Source organism: Haliotis cracherodii, unplaced genomic scaffold, assembly GCF_022045235.1.
Source record: "Haliotis cracherodii isolate W230 unplaced genomic scaffold, xgHalCrac1.p SCAF_17, whole genome shotgun sequence".
Lineage (NCBI taxonomy): Eukaryota > Metazoa > Mollusca > Gastropoda > Lepetellida > Haliotidae > Haliotis > Haliotis cracherodii.
Window position 1 is genome coordinate 14,986,821 of NW_027266272.1, and position 22,821 is coordinate 15,009,641.

At 42.1% G+C, this 22,821-nt stretch overlaps 1 protein-coding gene across 1 annotated transcript in view; it reads left to right on the forward strand.

Annotated features, from left to right (window-relative positions):
• The window catches only part of LOC139464634 (corticotropin-releasing factor receptor 1-like), a 76,209-nt gene that overhangs the window by 18,408 nt on the left and 34,980 nt on the right, over positions 1-22,821 (forward strand). Inside the window, exon 4 of the mRNA XM_071246159.1 lies at positions 21,248-21,345. Coding sequence (XP_071102260.1) covers positions 21,248-21,345 — 98 coding nt within the window. The remainder of the gene's footprint in view (positions 1-21,247; positions 21,346-22,821) is intronic.

Sequence of the window (22,821 nt, forward strand, 5' to 3'; positions counted from 1 at the left end):
ACTGTGACTGAGCTGGGTATTCATGTTAAACTGGCATGGTATCCCAGTGGTCTAGCACTATCAATCGGCATCAGTCCACTATCAATCGGCATCAGTCCGGACTAGTACAAGCAGCTACACACACACACACACACACACACACACACACACACACACACGTGCATGCCAGTCGCTAAAGTGCAATAATCTTGGACGCGACGTTAAACCCCATTTCACCTCTTATTTGAGGTTTGCTTAAATAACCATTTAGAATTATCTGACCTGCATTTTCAAATTAGAGTGAATGAGCTTTTAGCAGTCTTCAATTAATATCACGGTAGGGGGCACCAGGAATGGACATTGTACCCATGTGGGGAATCGAACCCGGGTCTTCGGCTTGGCTCGACCTAAATGCGAAATTATTTTTTATGCGGTTCCAGCAAATGCTTCAGAGGTCGATATGAACATGTTGCCGACTGTGTGCCATCCTATTTCCTTGGCATAATTGATGTACTTTATGTGTTCCCCGCCGAGATATAACTGGAATGTTACTAAAAGCGACGTAAAACAATATTCACTCACTCACTCATAATTATGTTATTTGTTTCTGTGTTATTTAACGACGAACTCAGCAGCATACTCACACTATATCAACGTCCTGAAAAACGCGACTAGACCAGATAGACCAGTCATTGATGTTACCACAAGATTCGACCCGTGAATATTCCGGGGTAGAATAGGTCTTCAGCAACCCCTGCTTGCCGTAAAAGGTGACTATGCTTGTCGTAAAAGGCGACTAACGGGATCGGGTGGTCAGGCTCGCTGACTTGGTTGATGTATGTCATCGATCCCAATTGCGTAGAGCGATGCTCATGATATTGATCACTGGATTATCTGTTTCAGACTCGATTATTTACAGACCGCCGTCACATAGCTGGAATATTGCTGAGTGCGGCGTTAAACAACAAACCAACCAACCAACCACAAGATTCACACAGTTTTTTTCATACAAGTTTTCTTCGAATTTAACAAATGAAAGAACTTGTTAATTGTGGTATATGCTTACAGAGTTTAAGGCTTTAGTGAAGCTTTCAATACATGTGGAGGAGATTTCCAAATTTGATGTATCATTGACCAAAATGATGCAAATCCTTGATGTTCCCGTGTTGTTCAGGTGAATACTTGCCTTGCCTTTGCATGGGTTTTGCGAACACGCCCTACGTTTTGCCAACACCCGGTATCGTCCCTTTTTCATTGTGATTTATAAACAAATGTTTATGATATAGTTGGAATGGACACAGCTGACTCTGCTCTCATTATTAGATTATGGAAACAGATTTTATCACTTTTATAAAGGAAATAGCTTTTTTAACTCTGCTGTTATCCATTGCCAATATGTATGTACGTATTATCATACCAGATACTGTTGACTTTGACTCAGACTTTGCTACTACCCTTGATAAAACGTTAATTAATGACTTTCATATAATCACTATGTCGTGTAATTATTTCGATGTTTGGCCACGCATGGCATATCCATGCATGTATGTGAGTTGATGGAAGCTGTGAATTCAGATTTTGAACAGAAAAACCAATAATGATTTCGACATTCCCTCAAGTCTTTTAATGGAATAAGAACGGCATTGATAGACGATATCGTTACGAAGGAAGTTTGTAACATTTCTGCTGGAGATGGATATCGCGTAGTTGAACAAATGCCAAAAGGAAATTGAGTTGAAGAGTCAAGCAATACGACCACGGAGTAATCGATTATGTTCCGTCAACGTGATACTGTTTAGTGCCGGTAATATGCTAAATGAGTGTGAGTGAGAATTATTAACGCCACTTTGAACATGTATTAAATGAAACGTGTGTTAATACCATATCCCTTTGCCCTAGACCGCCTCCGTGGTCTAGTGGTACAGCGTCCGCCTGGATAGCGGAAGGCCGTGTGTTCGATCCCCGGCCGCGTCATACCAAAGACGTAAAATGATTATACTTGTTGTTACCCTGCCTGGCGCTCGTCATTAAGAAGCTAAAACAAGGAAAGGTCGGATCGAAGTCAGTATACTGTGTCTGAGCGGGGTGTACATGTTAAACTGCAGTGTGCTGGCACTGAAAAAAACTGTTAACACAAAACAGTTAATCGCCGTTAGCTCAGATAAAGTGTCAATCAGGTTCAGTTCAGATAAACTGTCAGTAAGATTTCGTTTAGTTTTTTTTGTCAGTTTTAGTAAAACTCTCAATAAATTTATTTCAGATAAACTTTAAATCGGCGTTAGTTCAGATAAAGTGTCAATAAGATTTCTTTCAGTTAAACTGACAACTATTTCTATTTCTGATAAACCGTCAGTCAGTAGTGTTTCGAGAAAAACGGTCAGTAAGATTTCGTCCAGGTATTTTGTCTGTTTTAGTTAAACTGTCAATAAATTTCTTTCAGATAAACTGCTAATCGGCGTCAGATAAAGTATCAATCAGATTTAGTTCAGATAAACGGTCAGTAGGAATTCATTCAGGTGTTCGTTCAATCAGTTTTTGTATAGATAAACTGTAAATGAAAAGTTGAGTAAGAAGAGTTCTATCACTTATATGACAGTGTATCCGCTTGATTCGGGGGGAAAACCAAACTCAGACGTTTACCACTTGGGTGAGTGAGGGAGTATGGTTTTATGCCGCTTTTAGCAATAATCAATGGTTAAGCGTTCGCTCGTCTCGCCGCAGACCCGGGTTCGATTCCCTACATGGGTCAGTGAGTGGAGCCCATATCTGGTGTACCCCGCTGTGATATTGCGGGAATATTGAAATGGGCTTCACACATTGTACCCATGTCGGGAATCGAACCCGGGTTTTCGGCGTGACGAGCGAACGCTTTAACCTCTAGGCTACCCGACCGGCACGAAAAGTATTGGAATTTTCGCACGACGTGTCATCTTAATGTGGAGGACAGTGATGCAGGTCTTTGCTCTTTCCCATTTGAGCGCCACCGTTATCGAATATTCGTCTTATAGCTTGTGTTTCTGCCACATCCACAGCTATGAAATTACGTCAATGAAGTCAGGGTTATACATATTTATGCCAACGTGTACGTTCATCCACAAAAGGTCATTACTAAACGACGTTATAGATGCAGATCTCGTTCAGGACATAATATAAAAAAATAGAGATGACATTTAAGATCAACAGACAGAGAAGATATACATTTTTATACACAAGTCTCATCTTATTATTATGCAGTATGTGTACTCTTCACATCACGTTTATCACAGGTTAGTAATGAACTCGCTCTATCTCTACCCTTGCAGCGTTATCACTGGATAAATGAGGCGCAAATACGTTATCCTTGACAAGTGGGTAATTGTGTTAGTTGTAAATAGATCTACGGTGAAGGAAAACAAATGTGAAACGTGTTTTCTTTTAAATGTGTCACAGTTTCCTTTTTTTTTTATCTGTGAAGGCATCAAGTACATGGTGCATTTTATTTGGGTGACTCTACCATTCTTATCACAGCGGGTGTACTTGTCAGAGGGTCGATTCTTGTGTTTTCCACCTGAGTTCGCTTAACTCCTGTATCATGAAGTGCATCCATGCCTTTGTTCTCCATTTGTGTGAGACGATGTGCGGCAGGACAAATACGTTACAAACTAAATCCTCTCAAATTGTGATCTGAATGTGAGAGCAAAACCAGTTTCACTCTTTGAGGTTCATTAATGCAGCGGTTCAGAATTGCAAGCTAGTTACATTTTTTAAATAGTTTTTTATGTTTGATAAAGCAGTAGTAGTAGTAGTAGTAGTAGTAGTAGTAGTAGTAGTAGTAGTAATAGTGGTAGTAGTAGTAGTAGTGGTAGTGGTGGGGTGGTGGTAGCGGTGGTAGTAGTAGTAGTAGTAGTAGTTGTAGTAGTCGTAGAATGTTTTACGCCGCTTTTAGCAATACTCCAGTAACATGACGGCGGGGGACATCAGAAATGGGCTTCACACATTGCATCCATGTGGGAATCGAACTCGGGACTTCAACGTAACGAGCGAACGCTTTAATCACTTGACTACCCAACCCCACGGTACCGACTTTTTCTCCGTATGTAACACGACCACTGATTAGCAGCATTCCATGAACACGAGGGTCCGGTATAGGGGTCTTGTCTTCTTTCGGAGACTACTTCTGCTTTACGATAAATATTGAGAAAGAAAAATCGATTTAAAATAAGGTGTAATCATAATTTATCTGTCGAACATAAAACTAACTCTGAATGTACAATATAAACGTTTACTCGTGTACTAACCACTCAATGTCATCTGGAACCAACACAAATAACGACAATCGTACACGCAGGACTGGAATGTTTTCCCGTATGTATTTCTTTTTATATGATACCATTCTTCAGGGAATATAGTTCCTAATAACACTTGGACATATATTGTTTCGTAAATCATACTTCTACTGTTTTCAGAATGTCGATTTGAAATAAGTATATTTCTCCTATATATAAACTGGGCGTCAAAAGAAAGTATAGGTCGAGTTCCATGATCGATAAAAAAATAACAAGAAGAATTTTTGTTGTGAATTATAATATAATCTAGGGAGGGGTAACAAATGATTGATCAACCACAGTTTGAATGAAATTGTGCAATCAAGGGTAATGTCAGCTTAAGGTAAACAATGGTGGGTAAGAAATTTCATTTTCAAAGGTTGTCTGAAAAGCCACCAAAAATTGTCAGACACACTACAAGTTCATTGTCGACACAGTTGCCTTCAATAGCATGTATGACGTCCAGCTGCCTCAATGCATGCTGTGATACGCCGCCTCATCGATGACGTCAGTCTTCTGATGACGTGGACTGGAATCCGTTGCCACTCGTCTCTCAGGGCCTGCTGCAATTCTTGTCTGTTGACGGGAAGCTGATGGCGTGCTTTAATCTGTCTGTCAAGATGGTCCCACAGATGTTCAATAGGATTCATATCGGGTGAGTGGGCAGGCCAGGGAAAAACGTCAACGTTCTGCTGGTTTAGAAAGTTCCAAGTCAGTCTTGCAGTATGGGGCCTGGCATTGTCGTGTTGAAACAATGTCCCTTGCTGTTGGTTTTGTAAGAACGGAAGCACAACTGACTGCAACACTTGGTCTCTGTACTGCACAGCGTTCAGGTTTCCCTGTATAATCACCAAATCAGTCTTCTGATCTCCACAAATACCACCCCACATCATGACACCTCTCCCGCCGAATGGATGGACCTCTCGAATACACGCCGGAACCAAACGTTCCCCTCTGCATCGATAAACTCGTTCTCTACCGTCATTTCGAAACAAGCTAAACCGACTTTCATCAGTAAACAGCACTCGACGCCGACTTGCCAGCGTCGAACCTGCGCGCCTCGCCCATCGCAGTCTCAGGCGTCGATGATGAGCAGTCAGTACCATTCCTCGGAAAGGACGATACGCTCGGATTCCAGCAGCACGAAGTCGTCGTAGTACTGTACGTTGGCTAATGGGATGTCCCAAGGCTGTTGCTACCGCCGCCGTCGCCGTCGCCGTTACGAATCTGTTTCGCAGGTGAATGAGCCGTATCTGACCGTCTTCCAGTGGTGTTGTCACAGGTTCTAGGCCTGTCCTGTGTCCTCCCTCTCTGCCCATACCGTTGAATCAGCTTGGCTACTGTCAGTAGTGTACAACCAAACCTTCTGGCAATTTGGACCTGTGTTGCCCCCATTTCGGCCATACCGATGGCTCTCTCTCTGTGCTCCTGTGACAGTCGTGGCATTTATTTTGTGTGCTTTCATCACGCGTGGTTATACCCTGCAGACGAACGCATTTATACAGCTAACATGCACGTGCAGTTTATGCCATTGGCGGGAAACCTATTTCACCATTTTTTTGTCACCAGCACGAGCGCCGTCAAAGGTGGCGCGTTCGGGCGAGGTGTTTTTTGGTACCTGTTCCTGGGAAGTCATATTCCCAATACCCACTTTCCAGGAGTGATCGCTGTTTTTAGGAAAATTACAAATTGCCAACCAATTCTTTCTTTTGCTGCTTAGTTTATTTTCTATTTTACCTGGAAAATCAATTCCACTGCTCTGGTTAGAAATAACCATGTCATAGCAAGTGTCCAATACGTCACTTTAAATCGTGACATCGGTGTGACGTCACTAAGGAGATAACACACGAATGAGTGATGTCACGATATGGAACGTACCACTTTATTTCAGATAACGTGTGAACTTCAACTTTTGGCATACTGGCATGGAATTGAATTAATCATTCTTGTTTGTTTGTTTGTTTGTTTGTTTGTTTGTTTAACGCCGCATTCAGAAATATTCCAGCTATATGACAGCGGTCTGTAAATAATCGAGTCCGGACCAGACAAGCCAGTGTTTGATACCATGAGCATCGATCCACGCAATTTGGGTACGATGGCATGCATCAACCATGACTGCGAGCCTAGGACTCTTACGACAATCATAGTCGCCTTTTGCGGCAAGCATGGGTTGCTGAAGACCATTTCCAACCCTGATCTTCACGGGTCGAATTAATCATGAATTAACCATTGGTCTAATGATAAGGTGCAGTGTTATGTTTCCTGCACATGATACAGTTTACATTAACAGAATCAGCATCGCTACATGAACCTTGGGTATAACGAAAGAGGGAATTACTCGCAGACAAAACATATGCAACCTGTGTAAATTGCCGCTTTAAACAGCTGAAGACTAAGGATTGCAGATTTGCGTTCCTCGACGGTAGGGTGTGCTTTTCGAATATCAGCTTTTGAATCTTGGTCTCTTGAGTTTCACAATTGTGGTATACGTCAATAACTTGAGCTGCAGCGTGCTTTCCTCACACAGCTGATTTACCGTGATTTATCCAAAACTCTGCCAAACGCAGCGTTTACCCTCATTCGCTCATTATCTGACAACTATTGTTACCGTCACATAGGTTTGTGTCATGTGTCAGGTTGTGATATACCCACGACGTGATTACAATTTGTAAATACTGTACACTCCCCATACCGAGATAACTAGAATTAATCTAGTTTCAATTAAATCTTTTACTCAGATCCGATACCTCTCTGTCTCAAGATTTTATAAGCTCGCCACAGGTTGTCCGGTCTGGCGAACATTAACGAATTTTAAAGGATTAAGGCTGCGTGGCGATCTTGACCCAATCAGATGTCAGCTTGCTAAATCTATTCGGCTTCACATATTATCACCAATTAAGGTTTAAATAACAAATTAAAACCCACACGGAACACAAATGTAAATTCGATGGTACTCCCGTTTGGGTTTAGTTTCCATGGCGCTCAGAAACAACAGGGTGTATAAAATATCCACAACGATATGATAGCGTAGCCATTAATATCTCCATCCGGAACTGCCCGTTTAGATACGTTTACGATGTATAGAAATCAGTATGCAGCTCTGATCTTTTCACGGGCTCGTATCGAGAATGTGGCAATGACGTTGGTTGGATGATTAGAAGGTTCCCGTGGCAGAATCTATCGAAGAAACTAAAAACAGAACCATCTCTGTTATCAAAATAAATATGTGTTAAAAGCAGAGAGCATTGTACGATTCCGACAACATCATTGACTAGATTGTCTAGATTTCGTCATCAATTGATTCCTTAAAAGTAGAATCGTATATGTGGAAATTCAGAAAACTAGATACACATCCGGAGCCCTGAGTCATTTTACATAGATCGACATATTTCATAACAGGTAAGCTAGACATGTTTTATATCAGGTCATATTCGGTCTCTCCTAAACTCAAAATTATAATTATAAACTTGGAAATCAAAAACTAAATTGATTAATAAAAACGTGTGTATGTGACATTCTGTACAACACATATGTAACTGTCTTTGTGGCAAAGCGATCATATGATATGTATGTGGTGAAAACAATGGAGTGAGTAAGTGAGTTGGGTTTAACGTCCCCCGCTTAATGTGGGGGGAAAGCCATAAGTGATGCAGATGTTCACCGCTTTGGTGAAATCGGGGAAACACAATCGGGGAAATGAAAATGGTGGAATCACCAGCCCATTTTTTGGCACATACACAGTATCTTAAGCGACATGATGGAGTGGTTCGATCATTTAATTACCGTCTTCGCAATGCTTGTTGTTTTGACACAGAGGTCCATCCATGGTATGAACCAGAATATGTAGAGCAGGTCATGGAAAATGATCAATACAAAAAATTCTTTGAAATAGTCCCGTTTACAGACGCCTCAGACGTTGTCCAGGCCAACAAACCTGATCACGTCCGTTTTGATAAATCCAATGAAATCATTATTGACTTTTCTGTCCCTTTTGGCACTAACGTGATTGAGAAATAACATTGCAAACATGCGGACCTCGCTTTCGAAATGTCACGCTTGCATCCCAAGTACCAAGTTGACCGACTCCCCATTGTTCTCGGTGCCTTAGGTTTAGTACCTCCCAATCTGTTGACTGACATTGGGAGAGACAATCTGACAATCTGGGTAATGCAGAAGGCTGCAGTGTTGGGGAGTCTTCACATTCTCCGAAAAGTTATGGGTGGGTTTGACTAGGCAGCGCTTCCTGGGAGAAGTCCCATTCGCTGTCTGGGCCGCATGTAGAGGTGACAAGGGCCCTGAGCTGATGATGATCCTAACCAGCCTGGTTGTGCCAGGATCACCCAAACCCTTTTTTTATTTTAATCTGATAATAATAATAATGAATATATGATACATCGAAGCATAAGGTATTTGTCATAAGGCACATCAGGAGTAAGTAGCTACCAACATATTAACCGAAATAATGACAAAACATGACGTCATGTGCAATGTATTTGACGTCATACTAGGTTGGGAATGTGCCTGTCAGATTAAGATATTTTGGGAAAATAAAGAATAATAATAATACTTATCATGCCTCTTCCGAGGACGATAATAAAAGAAACAATCTTCAGATATTATTTGTTTATATCTTCACATTAGGATGCATATCATTTCTAGAAGCTCTGATCATATTAATACCCGGGTTTTATCAGTTCCAATCAAGTGTGTGGAATGTCAAATCATCCATATTTCCTTAGTGTGACTTTATCATCATCACATCTACTGACCGAAGTGATGATAATCCTCGATACGGACTGTGCTGTCTACACATTGTGCCCTGATGGAGTCTATTTAGGCTCTTTTTGTGCTGGGGCAACTGCTGTCCTCTTTTTGGTGTTGCTAGATAAGAGGGTAGGTGCAATTGCGAAGTGCCCACGGCATGAGCTCATCGATAGAGCCGTTCATTTCCATACAGACTGCCCTGACTCGGCAACCGTGTTCAAACATGAAGGGTCAAGTGTATTGACACTTGGCTGTGGCCGCGGCAAGATGATGACTTGTCTATTTCGTGCTGTGTACGACCAAATCTTGCCTCCTTCAACGTTCAGTGTTACAGTCAGTTAATATGTTGTGTCAATACATATACATTTAGCTTCCAGACATGTTCTTTTGTGGACTAGACACTTCTTAACTAGGGATTGGATGTTCATGTTAATATAGATGTCTGGACACGAGTGAAACATGAAAAATTTGCGAGAAGTTGACAATAACCTTACAAGACCCAATATATAATGGAGGGGCGGGTCAAACACATTGGTATTGGATCCTGACACGGATAAGGGGCACAACAGTACACAGCTAATAGGTCACTAGAAACATGGAAAAATGGCGAGAAGGAGACAATAACTTTATAAGACCCAATACATATTGGAGGGGCTAGTCAAACACATTGGCATTGGCACTGAGTGTGTGTGTGTGTGTGAGTGAGTGAGTGATCGGGTGAGTGAGTGAGTGAGTGGGTGGTTGGGTGGGTGAGTGAGTGAGTGAGTGAGAGAGACGATGAGGATCACATTTTCATTTCAATGTCAGTGTCGGTGACGAGATAGGTATAACAAGACATCACACTGACACGTACAACCGTGGAGCATCGCCTAGAGGCAAATTACCCCTCTTATAAGCATGATAATGTACAACGGGAGACAGAGTGAAGTACGATAGACAGGAGTTAATCAATGTATGGTCAGGAAAGCCGACACGACAACCGTAATTACTGGCCCCATATTTACACCTGACTGACAGTAATTATGCCGAATATAGAATGATTTCGTTCGACTAGTGTCTAATTTGGTTGTTCCTCCGCAATACTAAATGGACCGTAATCTAGTTTTAAGGGTACTAATTTTTACAACGTGTGCCTCGTATTTGGAAGGCGTCTTCTGAAGGTGAGTGTGTGAATTGCATTTTACTCCGTTTTTCTGAAATATAACGGCGTGTCAGCTTTATGAGTGAGTGAGTGAGAAAGGTAGGGAGGGAGCGAGGGAGTCATGTGTGTGTAATATAAATGTCTTTAATTCAACACTACGCACATTTCGAATGATTTCGTCCGACTCGTGTCTAATTTGATTGTTCCTCCGCAACACTAAATGGAAGGTAGTTTTAAGGGTAGTACACTAATTTGTACTGCGTGTGCCTAAATAACGCTAGCATGTGGACGGCGTCTGTTTTAATCCGTTTCTCTGTAATATAACGGCGTGTCAGCTTTAACAGTGAGTGAGTGAGTGGGTGGGTGGATGGGTCGGTCTTGGATGAGTGAGTGGGTTTAACGCTGCTTACAACAGTGTTATGACGACATAATATTGGGCAGGGAGTAAGCCTTCAGTGGTTACGGCTCTGCTTATTTGCTGAGCATGTATACGTTGCGGATACAATAAGAATCATCTGGAAAAAATCCGGGAATCGAACCCGCGATCACCGGATTCTGGCACGCCCAAGGGACGTAACTGTACGTGCCCCGTAATCAAGTTTGTATTCGCGAATACCACTTCTCAGAGCCGCAAGCATGAGACAGAGCTATTCTAACATGTAATCCTTATTACAGTATACACTGTAATAAATTAATTCTTTGCAGCGTCGACACCTCCGTCCATTTTATGATGCTTGTAATGTTACATAATCTGCCATCTATTGCTCGGCCATGGGAACACACCATGTGGTCTTGTAATGGTGTGGTTTTCTTTATACTGGTATTCTTATGTAAGAGGCGGGCATTCAAATTGATCTGTGACATATTTCGTTGTCATGGGTACCATTACTGTTGAGAGTAATTGCAACTATTATGATCACATGATAAGTGTCTTACGTGTTAGGGACAGATCTGTGCCCCCCTTTTTGTTTAAGACTCGGATATTTAACGTGTCTTTATGTGTAAGACTCGCATCGATAGCCCGTCTCTATGTGTAAGACTCGCATCTATACCCCGTCTCTATGTGTAAGACACGCATCTATACCCCGTCTCTATGTGTAAGACTCTCATCTATACCCCGTCTCTATGTGTAAGACTCGCATCTATATCAAGTGTCTATGTGTAAGACTCGCATCTATACCCCGTGTCTATGTGTAAGACTCGCATCTATAGCCCATCTCTATGTGTAAGACTCGCATCTATATCCCGTCTCTATGTGTAAGACTTGCATCTATAGCCCATCTCTATGTGTAAGACTCGCATCTATATCCCATCTCTATGTGTAAGACTCGCATCTATATCCCGTCTCTATTTGTAAGACTCGCATCTATATCCCGTCTCTATGTGTAAGCCTCATATCTATACCCCGTCTCTATGTGTAATTATAAGACTTGCATCTATACCCCGTCTCTATGTGTAAGACTCGCATCTATACCCCGTGTCTATGTGTAAGACTCGCGTCTATACCCCGTCTCTTTGGTAAGACTCGCATCTATACCCCGTCTCTATGTGTAAGACTCGCATCTATAGCCCATCTCTTTGTGTAAGCCTCAGATCTGTGCCCCGTCTCCATGTGAAAAAACTCATATCTATACCCCGTCTCTATGTGTAATTATAAGACTCGCCTCTATACCCCGTCTCTATGTGTAAGACTCATATCTATACCCCGTCTCTATGTGTAATTATAAGACTCGCCTCTATACCCCGTCTCTATGTGTAAGACTCGCCTCTATACCCCGTCTCTATGTGTAAGACTCAGATCTATACCCCGTCTCTATGTGTAAGACTCAGATCTATACCCCGTCTCTATGTGTAAGACTCGCCTCTATACCCCGTCTCTATGTGTAAGACTCAGATCTATACCCCGTCTCTATGTGTAAGACTCAGATCTATACCCCGTCGCTATGTGTACGGGGGCAGTCGGTGTACGACTCAGATCTGTGCCCTGTCTCAATGTGTATTAGGCTCAGATCTAGACAGTGTCTCTATGTGTAGTGTGACGTCATGTTAATGATGAGTATTAACGACAAAGCTTCTTCGCGATAATGAAAAGTATTGAAATATTTTTGCCCGTAATTGCCCCCTGAAAGCAACAGTTACTCAAAATGTGCTTACGGTCAATTGTGCTAATCAATTATCTACATCACTGAAATAAGCTTCAAACACGTGTACTATCCGTCAGGTCCATCAATGGCCCTTCACACTTGAATCCTGCATATTCATCTGTTCTATTCAAAAGAACCTATTATTTCTATTCACCAGAACCTATTATTATATCGACCCGTGAAGGTCCGGGCTAGAATTGGTCTTCAGCAACCCATGCTTGTCGTAAGAGGCGACTAACTGGTCGGGTGGCCAGGCTCGCTGATTTGGTTGATGCATGTCATTCTAACCCAATTGCGTGGATCGATGCTCATGATATCAATCATTGGATTGTCTATTCCAGACTCGATTATTTACAGAACTCCGTCATATAGCTGGAATATTGCAGAGTGCGGTGTAAAACAACAAACAAATAAATATATATTATTATATATAGAAAGGGCAAGTTTGAATCAGTTGTGTAATGCGGGCAATTCACTGTGCAAGGTTGTCGACTTTAGCCACCATAGTATTCACTGTTCGTGATTTCGAATTCAAGACCTTTCAAAGGGTTTAATTGTAGACATGTGGAGAACGTTTCCAAATTTCACGTATCGCTGACAAAAATTATTTCCAACGCAAGTTCCTGTTTAATTTGTACCATATGTTCCCATTTTGTTTTAGGTGAACAATGGACTTGCCTTTGCGTGTGTTTGTAACGGGTGCAGCGATGAGCAGGAGACGCTAACGTTTTCGCGAACTCTTGTATCATCCCTACTTGAAAGTTTTTCATTAACATATGCTCATGATATAGTGACAATTTTCATCAGTGTGGTAATCTCGACATCACTTGTCCCCCACTAAGCTGATCCACACATTCTGACATCGATTGAATACTGTTCAAAGTAGAAATTGACCGCCTCCGTGGTCTAGTGGTAGTGGGTCCGCCCGGAGAGCGGAAGGTCCGGGGTTCGATCACCGGCCGCGTCATACCAATAGACGTTAAAAGATGGTACTTGTTGTTACCCTGTCTGGCGCTCGACATTAAGGGGCTAAAGCAAGGACTGGTCGGCTCGGAGTCATTATACTGTGCCTGAGTGGGGTATTCATGTTAAACTGCGGCATGGTATCTCAGTGGGCTAGCACTATAAATCGGCATCAGTCCGGACTAGTACAAGCAGCCACACACACACACACACACACACACACACACACACACACACACACACACACACACACACACACACACACACACACACACACGTCGCTATATAAGCGCAATAATCTTGGAAGCGACGTTAAACCAAATTTCACCTCACCTCACCTCACCAAACTAGAAATTTAAACAACCTCACACAGACATGAATCTGTTTTTACAGTTGCAGACATGACTGTAATGAACCTAACATGAAGTGAGGCAGCTAATTCACTTAATATGCATTTAAATATTTCTAAATAATATTCTCGCGTTGCAAAATACGCTTTGTACGTATACACAGCAAGTATTCTCCAAAGGGATTGTTTATTTGCATGTTCACCAAACTACCTGTGTATTGGAACTGGTATCCTTAATTTGTTATCCAAATCGATTTTCTGTCGGAAACATTACGAAAAGGGTTGTGTAATACATATTTTCCCTTGCACAAAAAAACAGAAGTTGATTGATATCACAATGAGTGACAAGACCAAAATAGCTAACACTGTTAAATGTCTGACTTGGCGGTAATTGTGTACAAGATGATTTGGCTTCAAAGGACTTGTAACACACGGCACGACATCGCACCAAATGGATTCTATCTTGAAAGGCACGACTGTCACAACTGGTAGTCAAGTGTGTTGACTTGCTGCAGTCAAGCTGGCGTCTTGGAATTTGTCTGAATATGGAGGGATTCTGTTTCTGATCATATCTGACAGTATAGACGGTGAAGGTTTCGGTTAAGATATCTGACCGATAGAGGGTTTGAAGTGATACGCTACGATATGGCTGAAATATTACCGATGTGACGTTAAAGTTTAGCTAACTCACTCATTTGAAGCGAGCAGTTACGGTTACAGTGTGAAGTCAAGGTAAACATGTTTGATTACATATTCCCAGAGGTAGGAGGTGTAAGATTGACATGCGTGACTATATATTCACAGAAGTGGGCGGTCTAAGATTGACATGCGTGACTATATATTCACTGAAGTGGGAGGTCTAAGATTGACATGCGTGACTATATATTCACAGAAGTGGGCGGTCTAAGATTGACACGTGTGACTGTATATTCACAGAGGTGGGAGGTCTAAGATTGATATGTGTGACTGTATATTCACAGAAATGGGAGGTCTAAGATTGACACGTGTGACTGTATATTCATTCAAGTGGGAGGTCTAAGATTGAAATGTGTGACTGTATATTCATTCAAGTGGGAGGTCTAAGATTGACACGTGTGACTATATATTCACTGAAGTGGAAGGTCTAACATTGTCATGACTGACTATATAATGACTGTTTCGCGTCGGTGTATGTGTCTAATGTATTAGTCCTTGAAATCTTATAAAACTTATAAAAAGATTATATATGTACAAATGGCCCAATTGCGTAAGGTGCGATGCAGGGTTATGTCCCTTATGTGTACCAGGAACCGCTAATAGTGATTTCAAGTCCCAGATTACTTCACTTTGTTACCTGCGCCATATCGATGCTTGAATGCTTTACCACGGTGGTTTGTGAACCTCTGCACTTACCGAAAAGTGGCGCTGAACCCAACTCACTCACTCACTTAACGAAACCGGGCAACTATACCATAAAAACCATGTCGACGGTCAAGCAAATAATAGTGGGATATCATTGTGACAAGGTGGTGTGGCGTTGAACAAGATTTAAATAATGCTTATGAATAGTCTTCGTCATAAAGAAAGGATATTCTTTCAGCGATTTAATAGTAGAATGGTATTGGTGCTATGTTTGACTATGATAACAATTCTGAATAGAACTATTCGGAGTGTGAGAAAACGAGATTAATTCACTATCGTTTTGGCAATAATGAAAGATGTAACAAGTCAATCTCTGGAATGAATCCAAGCAATAAAACTGTGAAGAAATCTCATCTCTGCTGATTGTTGTCAGTTCAGCCCAACTCCCCAATATCCGTAAAGATAGAAAAAATAAATCGAATTAAAACCCTCAGCAATATAACAAGAAGGTAATCCATTACTAGTACGCTGCGGAAAATATCGCCTCATGATTTGATGAAAGCATCTTAACTTAATAAGAAAACAGATCTGAAAGATTACTGCACATCTATGCAATGGAATCTCGTTCCACTACAGAGCAAGAATAGGTAATCTGAGACATAACGAAAGGACGATGATGAAAGGGGTTTCTTTAACGTCAGTCAAACGTGCAACCTCTGAAATTGCGCAAATGCAAATTAATTCATTAATGTAATTCAATGCTATCTATAGCTGCCTTGCTCGTGGTGTGGTGAAACTAAATGAAGCAGGTTGTTTCGTGTACAGAGATTGTACGCGTTACGAGCATAGCCATACGACTGATTTCACTCTCATACTTTAACATGTAACCTACCTGGCAAAAGAAAATATACACACATGTTTGATGGTGGCTAAGAAAATAAAACAAATAAACAATGGCTATCCAATGTCGATGTGTTTGATACGGGGATCACAGTTGTGTTCTTAATTTTGGGGAGGGGGGGGGGGGGGGGGGGGGGGTGGGGGGTCAGTCGTCTTAGGCGCCGCGATTCGCTGTGCAGAGTTGCGTCTCTTGGGCACGCCAGAAACCTATGATTGTAGGTACGAATCCCGGTTCACCCCGATTATGTTTCTAGGTTTGTCAGCACCATACCCGTGCTCGTGGGTTTCACCGAAGTGGTAAACGTCTGAGACCTGCATCACTTCGGGCTTTCCTCTCACATTAAGCTGACACGCCGTGATATAACTGGAATACTGTTGAAAAAGGCGTTAAACCAAACTTACTCACTCACTCACTCACTCTGAATTTTAGGTTTGCAGTGTTTCGGTGACTGTTCCCAGCCCCGGAACGTTTTGATAACGTTTGTAATTTTTTGGTCAAATCAAATTTTCAAGTGTATACTTTCTTTTACCCGGCAGTTTAGTTCATGGTAGCTGTTATCGCTGTTATCGCTTTGTGTGAAACGGGCCCCTTGTACTGCTCACCACATAGGATTCAGTGCTTATTAGTCTGCCATGGGCACGATTAACAAAATCAGTGAAGCGGTTCGTGTGAATCTTTCGAGGAGATAAAGATTGATTAACGAGGAGTTGTATTTTTTACTTCTCATGTAAAAACCTCGGTGAAATCCACGAGCAGGGTTATGGTGCTGACAAACCAAGAAACATAATCGGGGCGAACCGGGATTCGAACCCACAACCACAGGTTTCTGGCGTGCCCAATCTTACACTAGCAGGATGTAGGAGTGAGGAAGGCCACACAAAACGAAACCCCGTTACTCCGGACCGTTCCCGGAATGACGAATGGTGGTCAAGGTGTACGGGCTCTGTGGATATCTGAAAGCGTTCCAAGAAGAAATCATCCTGACGAAGGGGTTTCCAGGTTAATGGGGGTCCGGACTTTGGAGGTTTCACTATACATGTCACGGAAAGACAAAGCGTGTACGAAACAACCCATCTTATCTCTAGAACACCAATCGATCTGCAAGTGTAGGGAAGTGTCACGGGAGAAATTCTTTGAACTGTATTTCGGTTACTAGTACAGTAAACTACGGTTATAACGAACTCAAAGGGACTACTGACTTTAGTTCGTTATAACCGTAGTTCGCTATAAGCATATATACAGCATAACTACAGCAAATAGTCGGGACCAAAAAGTAAGTTCGTTATATCCGCCTGTTCGTTATAAGCGTGTTCGCTTTAACCGTAGTTTACTGTATATCAATATTTATCAGTTTGACGTGGGAGGAAAATCTGTAGTGATGCAATTTTGAGACGTTTACCATTTTGGAGAAACCCATAAGAACGGCTACAGGGATGAAAACTAAGTTATAATCAGGGCCAACCTGGGCCCTCTTGCGCAAAGCGATCTTAGCGCTACGACCATCGTAAGCCCATGTTAAAGTATGGTAGTGGCGATCATCTTAGCGCTAAGATCCCTTTGTGGAAGTGGGCTCTGGGGTTAATAACCACGACCAGAGGCACCGTGCTGTGTGTTGCCTCACTTGTAAATTCCTTATGTTAGTGTGTTGGTAAAGTTATACATATTGTATGTGTCTGGCCCCTTCAGACCAAACCAATCAACCTACCCGATGCCTTATTATTTGCCGGAAAGGTCAGGGAAGAAGATAGTTTCAAGATGTCTGTAGCCTTCAAGAATTAAAACGGATGATTAGGTTTTTTCATCTCACAGATGTGTCCAAGACAGGATCAATAAGACTACAACTCCCCCTAAACCACCCCACCCCTCCCCGAGTCCCCCCTTCCCCGTTCAGGCGTGAGATAACTACTCATTACTCATGCCTCTAACATAACAATAACTCCAGTGATTCTAGATAACCATCTGATAATCAGGTCCCGCTAGGTCTATTATCATTGTCTTCCATGTTTAAAAGGCAGGGAGGACACGGAACTCTGTAATCATGAGAAATTGGGGGTATTGATTACAAACTGATGCTTGAAGATCTCCCGAGTATTCGAAAATCTGTGTACTACGAGGCCTTGTGTATTACGTGTAATTGCTTTTGCTTTGGCAGCCGGCATATGTTGATGTGTTTGTATATCAGAAGTCCCCTTGGAGGAACTTATTGGCATGGAACGAACTGTTAGGGCCATTTCGTACGTAATAAGCAGTTTATATAACTTGCCTTGATTGATGGAGGAGTCCAACGCATGTAACAGATGCGCGTGTGGCGTCCATGCTCCTAAATTTTGTGAATAATAAGAACAAGACGATTTATTGTGAAGTGTATGGTGCATTATTCACGTGTGGCGTCCCCTTCTCTTTCTCTCCCTTTCTCTCTCGCTCTCTCTTTCTCCCTCTATCTCTCTCTCTCGATCTGTCGCTCGCTCTCTCTCTACCCCTCTCTCTATCACTCTCTCTCTCTGCGGCTAATGTCGGCACGATGTTAACCACAGAGGGTTCATGTACCACCTCTATACGTCCTCTCTCTATCTGTTGCTCTCTCGCTCTCTCCCTCGCTCTCTCTCTTTCTGTCTTTCTCTCTCTCCCCTCCTCTATCTCTCTCGCTCTCTCTCTCTCTCTCTCTCTCTCTCTCTCTCTCTCTCTGCCGCTAATTATGTCGGCACGATGTCAACCACAGAGGGTTATGTCCCCCCTCTAAACATCCACTGTAGTAGGCCAACAACTGTGTTGCAAATTGCTAAAGAAGCACCAAATTAACCACGGGTAAAGACAAACAAACAAACAAACACGGTTTAGCATTTCTATAAAAGGGTGTGTAATGAGAAAATATAATTAATTCTATGTTATTTCCTTTATCAAAGAACTAATCATTAACCTGAGGTAGGCAATAACGGAATTCTCGTCTCGTGGTTTCATTTATTCCTAACTATTACTAAGTATCAATCAAGATTTAACGGGCATTAAGGAATGCCTGCAGAAACATCCAGAGTTAAATCATGATTAGAAATTAGCTTCTCCTAGAATATGATATGTGAATGATTTGATTGCTCCTAAAAGTTCTCGTGGTGTATCGATCGGTAATCGTTGTTTGTTTTCCCATATTTGCATAGTTATATTAATTATCTGTTTGAGGTCTGTTTCCCGGGGACATATTAATCATATAATGTTGTGTGTATGTTGAGGCTGATAATATCACAACATTTGCTGAACAAATTGGTTGAATAGGACCACCCGATCCCGTAAGTCGCCAATTACAGCAAGCATAGTCGCCTTTTGCGGCAAGCATGGGTTGTTGAAGACCTATTCTACCCCGGATCTTCACGAGTCACATCAGTGCATAGGCAGATGTATGGTGGCCCATACCTGCCACTGGTGAGATCATTTTTCACTGTATGCCTCTATATTTTATCTGGCGGCTAGATACAGTGGATACTTCCACTGGTGAGATCAAATATAGAAGTTTACAGGGGAAAATGATCTCACCAGTGGCGGGTATGGGCCACCGTACAGATATAACATTAGACCGATGATGAAGAATGAAGGATGTAAAACTCAAGCAAGCGAAACATTCCCCACTCTACACGATGAATATGCTTGTTACGTGTTACTGCGTACAGCATGAGTCCCAGTCTCCTCACTACATATAATCACAACAACGTGTGACAGTGGAAGCCTTGAAAACCAAACCAATCAAAAGAATTATAGGATGCCGAATGCCGTTACGTAGACGTGTAATATTTTGCGTTGCTCAAAATGTCATGGAGGTGAAGGTGAAATTAGGTTTAAAGTCGCGTCCAAGATCCTTACGCTTATATAGCGACGTGCATGTTCGCGCCCGGGTGGCGTGTGTGTGTGTGTGTGTGTGTGTGTGTGTGTGTGTGTGTGTGTGTGTGTGTGTGTGTGAGTGTGTGTGTGTGTGTGTGTGTGTGTGTTAGTTCGGACTGATGCCGATTTATAGAGCTGGCTCACTGATATACCATGCTGCAGTTTAACATGAATACCCACTCATGTATTAGTCCCTTAATGCCGAGCGCCAGACAGGGTAACAACAAGTACCATCCTTTAACGTCTCAGGGCGGACGCTTTAGCACTAGACCACAGAGGCGGTCGCTGTTCCTCTGTAATGTGAACCAGACATTTCATCCTGGTGAAAGGGAGACACAAAATGCTGGGTGGTATTTGTATTGGTTTTGAATAGGGAATGATGTGTGTACAACCGTAACTGTACAGGTATTTGCGAAAAGGGTACAGACGTCCTGCCGCATCTTCCCGAGGCAAGAGCGTCCACTGGCCTTTTTATCAAAGTCTTGTAGAACCTACGCTTTGATATTGGCTAGTGGACACGCTTACCACGGGAAGATGGTCCTGCCTTATCGGTAAATCCTGCCACTCACGCAATTTGCATAAAAAACTATTTGTTTGTTGACACCGCAGAGCAATACTCCTGACATGTAAACAACCAGACAATCACGTGATGGACTAGAAAACGCAAGCACATTTACTGATTGCCAAAAGAGTCCATTATATTATAATTAAAATTACATGATAAGTATGTGTTTATGAATCACTATCAAATGTTAATGATACCGATGATGCCAGGTGTTCGCGAAGAGATGAGCGTTTCCAGTCCACTGGCGACACCGGTCATAACACGCATTAAACAACCCACAGCGCCAGACACACATTACACAACAACACAACCCATTCGTAGCTCATATGCACGCCAAACAACCTTTAGTCCATATATGGATTGATTGTTCATAATATCAATCACTCGACTGTCTGGTCATGACTCATGCGGATCCGAATACCTGGACTATTGGTGAGTGCGGTTGGTTGGGTGGTTGCTTTGTTGTTTAACGCCGCACTCAGCAATATTCCAATTATATGACAGCGGTCTGTAAATAATCGAGTCTGGACCAGACAATCCAGTAATTGATATCATGAGCATCGATCCACGCTATTGGGATCGATGACATGCATCAACCAAGTCAGCGAGCCTGAACAACCGATCCCGTTAGTCGCCTTTTACGACAAGCATAGTCACCTTTTACGGCAAGCATTGTTGAGTGCGGCGTAAAACAACAACCACATGTATTCAGCAACGATATGAGACATATTATGCACGCGATTGTGAAACTATAGAGTCAAAAGGTTACAACTGCGTCTGGTCAGTAACTAGAATCATCTGTGAGAAAAAAAAATCACCTCAAGGATATTTTTTTACAAAATCGGAACAAAAACAATTACATTTTTTATTGCTTGCGTTGAACTTTACAAGTGTACTTCATTAATCTTTTACAAAACCTTCTATTTCAGAAAACGCCTCACGGCTGTGTGACGTAGGTGGGATCTGGGCGAACAAATCAAATTACAACGACTGTTTGACAGTGTACGAAGAACACCGCCATGTTGATGTAAGTATATCCGTACGTCTGCCATCCCTGAAGCTGAAGCTAAGAATAAGTACACATTTTCTTCCCAATGAACCCAATCAGACAGAAATATAGCTTGCTTGTTGTAACTAGAAAAAACGGTAAATAAATTAGACCGAGCTATGCAAGGATTGGTGAGTAGAGTTTTAAGCCGCTTTTAGCAATAGTCCAGCAAAACTATGTTATACGGTGGAGACCAGTTAGGAACTTAGAATATTTTATTGGGAATCAAACCCGGGCCTTCGGCGTGACGAGCGAACGGTTGAACTATAAGACCATCACATGGTCTCAATTGGTAATAAAATTGCACATTTGTGTCCGGAGAATTCTGCAATCTCGCATCTTGTGCTAAGTGTACAGCAAGCTTAAAAGGGATTGGATGGTCAAAATGGCTACTGAATGGATAGAATCCGGATTGAAGACCATTGTAACAAACTCCCAAAATCGATTGCTCTCAACATCGACAACATGTTCTGTATGTTTTAATGAATGAGGGGCGGTCGGGTAGCCTAGTGGTTAAAGCGTTAAAAGCGGCGTAAAAACATACTCACTCACTCACTCACTCACTCTAGTGAATGAGTTGTTACTGTAGTAACTGGATGTGTTACAAACATCCGCCGCCGGACCAGATAAACCAATGACTGATATCATGAAGCTCTAACCCGGGTCTTAGGCCTAACGAGCCAATTCTTTTACCTCTCGGTTAACACAACGGAAAGACGAAGGACACAACACAAAAGATAGAAAGTAAAATATAATTTTGATGTACAGTTCAGTTTAATTAAAAGGACAGGGGAACTTATTGCAGATAGACTACTACATAACACTGATCACATGACTCGTTACAATACCTTATATCTTCAACTGAAGATTTTATCATAAATTCATAACAGAAACATGATTGGGGCTGTTTATTACACTGTAAACATGTTTGATTATGCGCTTTAAATACATATAACGTTATGTCCTTGAAGATCCGGGTTAGAATTAGTCTTCAACAACACTGCTTGTTATAAAAGTCAACGGGGTCGGGTGGTCAGGCTCGTTGAATTGGTTGATGCATGTCATCGCGAAGGTCGACGCGCATGATGTCAATCACTTGGTGGTCCAGACTAGGATGTTTACAAACCGCATCATTTAGCTTGAATATTGTAGCGTTAATCAACAACAAAAAACAAAACACACGCCATGTTTCAGTAACACTACTTCTTCTCGTCGTTATACAGCTCCAACTGTGCGGATGCGACGTGAAACTTAAGTCATTCTTAGTCCACCCAGACTCGTGAAGATCCGGGGTAGAATAGGTCTTCAGCAACCCATGCTTGCCGTAAAGGGCGACTATGCTTGTCGTATAAAGGCGACTTACGGGATCGGGTGGTCAGGCTCTCTGACTTGGTTGATGCATGTCATCGATCCCAATTGCTTGGATCGATGCTCATGATATCAGTCACTGGATTG